Source organism: Thamnophis elegans, chromosome Z (genome assembly GCF_009769535.1).
Source record: "Thamnophis elegans isolate rThaEle1 chromosome Z, rThaEle1.pri, whole genome shotgun sequence".
Lineage (NCBI taxonomy): Eukaryota > Metazoa > Chordata > Lepidosauria > Squamata > Colubridae > Thamnophis > Thamnophis elegans.
Window position 1 is genome coordinate 96,727,974 of NC_045558.1, and position 6,127 is coordinate 96,734,100.

Below are 6,127 nucleotides of genomic sequence, written 5' to 3' on the forward strand. Positions count from 1 at the left end.
ACTCTGCTAAACAAGTAATTCCCTCACCACTGTCAAACTATTCACTAAGATTACATTATTACTATTAGTCTTCTCATCGTTCCTATCACCCATCTCCTCCCACTTATGACTGCATGACTGTAACTTTGTTGCTTGTATCCTTACAGTTTATATTGATATTGATTGTTTCCTGATTGTTTATTTGTACCCTCTGGCTATCATTAAGTATTGTACCTTATGATTCTTGACGAATGCATCTTGTCTTTTTATGTACACAGAGAACATATGCACCAAAAACAAATTCCTTGTGTGTCCAATCACACTTGGCCAATAAAGAATTCTATTCTAAGTCCAGTTGACTGATTTCATATATTATAGTAAGCCATAAATCATAATTTATGAATCAGTTTATGGGTTTGAACACTAAGCCAAACAAACAACTAAATTATGGCTTAGCATATTGTGTGAACTTAGCCTATAGCTTGTTCAACAAACCATTATTTAAAAACTCATGATTTCATAAAATGTAAAACCTAGTATGAGTGATGGCAAAGTTCCTTAAATAATATTCTTCTTCCTGTCTTCCACAGGTTTGGAGATGGAGTCATCTCCTCAGCAGCTACAGACAAAGGCTTATGTCCGTCAATTCCAGGTTATTGACAATCAGAATTTGCTCTTTGAACTCTCTCACAAGCTGGAGTCAAACAGCCAGTGAAATCCCTGTCCATATGCAGGCATTGTTTAAAAAGAATGTTTACTCTGTATGATACTTGAGCACTTTTTGGATGTACAGGGGACCCACCTAGGCTTTGCCTTAGTTGTAGAGGCAAGTATGGAGTCATGAGATGGCAAGGATGAAGAGTCTTTGTCATGGCTGACCCAAGGCACGTTGGTGGAAAATTTAATGGCACCTTGTAATCTTACTGATTAGAGTGAGACACAATCTGCTGGGAAGCTCTCCTGCTAGATTCATCCATCCACTTTGATGTCAGAGCTGAAAAACCCAAATAGCACCTTTTTAGTTCCTTTATAATATAGTGGAGCAATTTAATTGTGTCTTAACTCTTAAGCCTCATGTCAGTTAATAATAATTCATATGCAGGACATTTTTCCAAAAGATTTCTTTCAATCCATTGGTCAATCTATCAGGTTTTTTTTAAAAAACTCTGCCACCTTTATTCTCAGTCAAAAGATTGTATTAACAACTGAGGTGGCCATCTTATACTGCCTCATGGGGAAGCTCCATATGACCTCCCTTTTACAGGATTCTTAAGACAGACAATAAAATATCCAGAAGAAATGGAAACAGCTTTGTGGAGATCACATTCAACTGGATTTCTCAACTGAAGTTTTCACTGGAGATTGGAACCCTATTGATCAAGTTTTTACTTCTCCACCATGAGTACATGTGGCAAATCCTTAAAAATTACAAACATTTGAATCAGATTAATAAGGTTCCAATCTCAATAATTGGTAAAAGAACAGTTGCCAGTGGCAGCATGTGCATAAATATCCGATAGCATTTATTTTTTATAGTTAATATCTTATTAAAATATTTATATAGTGTTAATGTACATTTATATTTCCTTTTGAAAAAGCCTGCTGTGGAAGCATTTTAAGATTACAGGAGATTCTCAGTCCTTCAATTCTCAGATTTCCCCCGACTGTTAATCATAACCATGCATTTCAAAATCTAATTTTAATTGAGGTGAGAAAATCTTGTTAATATCCAGTCACAATAGATATACTGTATTTCTATTCTCTGGGATTTAAAATAATGAAAAATTTAAAATGCATACAAAAATAATATTTGCTGTACTTCATTAATAGAGTATGTTTACTCAACAGATTTTAATTAACCTGAACCATTCCCATTCTGCTGAGAATCACTGTTTTATAGTCCTAGGCTGCATCAACAGAGGGGATAGTATCAAGATCACATGAAGTGCTAGTACTTCTTTATACTGCTTTGGTAAGATACATTCAGAATACTGCATCAAGTTTTGGTCCTCATGATACAAAAGAGACTCTAGAAAGAGTGCAGAGAAGAGCAACAAAGATGATTAGGGGACTGGAGGCTAAAGCATATGAAGAATGGTTGCAGGAACTGAATATATCTAGTCTTATAAAGAGAAGACTAGGAGTGACATGATACTGGTAGCAGTCTTCCAATATCTAAGGAGCTGCCACATAAAAGAGAGTGTCAACCTATTCTGCAAAACATTTGAAGACAGGACAAGAAATAACAGATGGAAACTTATTAAGGAGAAATCCAAACTCTAGAACTAAGGAGAAATTTCCTGACAATGAGAAGAATAATCAGTGGAATGACTTGCCTCCAGAATCTCTGGGTGCTCCATCACTAGAGGTTTTTGGAAGAGATTGGACAATCATTTGTCTGACATGATAGAAGGTCTCCTGCTTGAACAGGATGCTGAAGTAGAAGACCTCCTCCAACTTCATTATTCTGTTCCTCAACTTCATCTTCAGTACTTTGACTAAACTCAATCAACATTTTTCAGGAAGCCATGAAGGATACAATCCATGATTATGGATGCTATCTTGGCATTGAATACATCTGAAGGAACTGAATATATTTATATTTGAACATTTAGAAGGAGAACAAAGTAATTTATCCCTTCTTCTTGGAGTGGCTCTGAAAAGGGTCGTTGTAGTTATCAACATCAGCAAGGCTGAAGGTAGCGAGGCTACCATATTTGGTCTGCAAAAACCTGGGTGAACAGTCTTTATGTCACATAAAGTCATGTGAATTTATGCAGCTCAGATATGGTGCCTGTAGCTTCAGTTACTATGAAGAACCAGGTTGGGATGTTACAATTTCATCTCAGGAGAGAATGTTGAGGTTTTCCTTCTTTCATGAGACAATTTGTAAGAACATTAAAAATGTTTAATTACTCCATACTATGCACACAAATGTAATGGCAGATAAAACAAAATTTGCCTTTGGTCTTGTAAAATAGGTATAATGCAGCGAAAGAGAATACCTGGACTACTGGACCTCCCATGACCTGTGGCCTCCACAGCCTCTCTCTCCCCCCACCACACATCAAGCAATTACACTTGTCTAAGAGGTTTTATTGATTGCACTATAAGCCTTTTTTAAGCTTAATTGTTGTAACAAAGGAGTTGATTCCTAACAGGGAGGGAATACAGAGAGGAAAATATTTGATTTAATGATCTAAATCTTAACTGTGGATAAAACTGCAATAAATTGTCAAGGTAATACAGGATTAGGCAATATTTCTGCCTATATTTATTGAAATAATATGTTGCAAGGACAATGGTCCACTATTATCCCTTGTTCTGCCTTTCCTCTATGAACAAAGTGCACTTAAGGTGTACTAAAACATTGTTAATGTCTACTTCCAAATTATTATGAAAATATATCCTTGTTCAGGGACACTTGTGTGTATGTAGAGCCAAAAAGAATCAAGATGGAGCTTATGACATGATAAAAGGCCCAACCCTTTTTAATGTGATTTCACACTCGTAAAAGGAGGAGGGTTCAATTGCATGATCATGCTCAAAAGCACTCAGTTCAATTACAATGACAACTAACAGAATGGAACTAAGAAGATAGTATGTATTCTGGATTAATTTATTTGCAATAAAAAATAAGAATTTGGAGACCTGTTTTATTTTAAGAGATGCCAATTTTCTGCAAACAGCTTTAGAGTAACCTTCTATTGAAAAATCTAATAAGTTGTTTTATGAGATTGACAAGGTATAAGAACTTTTGATATTAATCAGATCTATACTTCTTGCATGATAAGGTTGTGCCTCTAGTTTGGGTTCTTGAATCTGAGTATTAAATCCTGGGATCTGTTCCATTCTGAAAGGGTGAATTAACCACAGGAATACTCTTCAGCATGCTCAGGGTGCATTTCCCACCCTATTGAGTAACCCACATGTCACGTCTGTACAGAATATAGTTTATGCTTAAAGGGGAATACTTGAACCTCAGTAAATTTCTTTTTAGAACTGAGTACTGCATTTCTCTCTGTTGCATTTCTAACATATTTAACGCTTGGTCATTATTTTAATAGCTATCAAGAAACTAGACGCTGGAAATAAATTTGTTACTTTTAAAATTGTTTTTCTGCTTTGCTGATTTCCTCTTTAATAAAGGTTAATGTATGTGTGATGTGTAAGGGATAAGGGTTGCCTCTAGTGGCTTTTTTGTTCAGGGATTTTCATTTCAGGATCTCTTGGTCTTGTTTCTTTTTCTCTCTCCTGGTGAGAGCTTTGGGTCCTAGTGTCTGTGTTTATAATGTATATATCTATATATAGGTTGTATATATATATTTTAACAAAGCATTCTTGAATTGTACATGCCTTTTTTTAAAAAAAGAGTTGTATCAGGCCAATATACGGAGATTTTTTTACTGGGGACAGCTCACTTACATATAGTCCTAAGAAGCTTCTGTAAACTGGAATATAAGATGCATTGCATCATTCCAAGAAAGTGTGGCTTATTTTTGGTCTGGTAGCTATTATTATTACTATGATGATTGGTTGTTGTTGTTATTATTTTGCTACAGAAACATTGGATAAGAAAACAAATGGTGGAAATAAAAACATTGTGAAATATACTGGATTTTACATTGATCTTTTCATTACCTATCTCTCATGAAGCAAAGCCTTCACAAGGATTAAAACATTTTATTTTTCTAGTAAGGTGATATACATGCTGGCAAAGATGCAGCAACATAATTTATTTCACTGATTAAAAACATAATAGTATTCACAAACGTCTGATAGCTTTTTGTTTTATTCAATTTATAAACTCTTTATCAGAGGACTGTAGATGACATAAATAAAAAATGCATCATAAAATACATAATACAAAATCAACTACAAGGAAACCTTTTAAACTCAAACCACATCCTAGGAAATAATAATGATTATGGTCCTGAAACCAGGAGACTGTTGAGTTCTAGTCCTGCCTTAGGCATAAAAGCCAGATAGGCAACTTTGGGCCAATCGCTTTCTCTGGGCCCAGCCTACCTCATTGGGTTGTTGTTGTGGGGAAAATTGGAGGAGGAAGAACTATATGTCTGCAGACTTCCAGTTACTTATGAAATAATAAAGGCAGGATAAACAAATATAATAAAATAAGATAAAATATGTCATGAAGCAGTCTTACAAACCACTGGCAAGGAAATCTTAACCAAGTTTTTAATATTTTCCTAAAAGACAGTGAACTCAAGGACATGGCAGAAAAGGAATACTGTTCCAAATAGTAGGACCAGTGGCAGATAATCCATACTTGTCAATTCTAATGTCACCACTTAGTAGATGTGACTGGACTCTGCCATCCTTACCAGTTCTTTTAGGACATGAACAAGTCATTTGATAGAGTTAACCTTCCACATATCCAAACTCTGAACTATGACAAGCACCTTAATGCTTTTAAAAAAAAATCAAATTGTAAGCCTACATACTATTAAATACAGGGAGTCCTATACAAAAATGCACACACTTGTACTTTGTGTGTGTATTGGTATCTCATTATGATGCGTTCAATCCAGTTGGGATATATTTGTGTTTAGTATAAATGCATCAAAGCAATGGCTGAAGTTAAATGCTGAAATTAAATAGAAATGGCAGGATGGAAAGAGCCTTAATGGAGGAAGCAATTCCAAAACAAAGAAGCAAGTTATCTTCCTTAAAACTACAAATGCCCTCATGGCTAACATTTTACAGATGCAAGCAGTCACTTCTAATTCTCATATGGAAACTCGCTTCTGTTGTCTTTGGACTCTGATGTCAAGACTTGATTTTGTTACCAGGTGTGGGGGTCATCAGACGAAGCTGAGAGCATATGTTGATTGTACTAACTTGTGACTATATTAATTTGTGACTGATAGATCTGTTTTTCCTCAGATAATTTATATTATGTTTTTCTGGTTTTTTTTAAATTTATACTTTTATGTTTTAACACTTTAATTTAGCATCTGTTGGAGATAAGAGTTGCATATTGCACATTCCATGTTTGTTAGCATTCATAAATATGCAGTTGAAGCAAGATTCAGCATATGCAATAACAATAAAATTGGACTTATTTCTAGAATGGAAGATGCAGGACATCAACATTTAAGCTCTCAGAGCAGAGACATACAGGTTA

General features: G+C 35.0%; 1 protein-coding gene across 1 annotated transcript in view; it reads left to right on the top strand.

Moving 5' to 3' along the window:
- The window catches only part of RAPGEFL1 (Rap guanine nucleotide exchange factor like 1), a 69,147-nt gene extending 67,327 nt beyond the window's left edge, over positions 1 to 1,820 (top strand). The window contains exon 15 of the mRNA XM_032237812.1: positions 570 to 1,820. Within this exon, the coding sequence (XP_032093703.1) occupies positions 570 to 694 (125 nt within the window). The 3' untranslated portion in view covers positions 695 to 1,820. The remainder of the gene's footprint in view (positions 1 to 569) is intronic.
- The last annotated feature ends 4,307 nt before the right edge of the window (positions 1,821 to 6,127 follow it).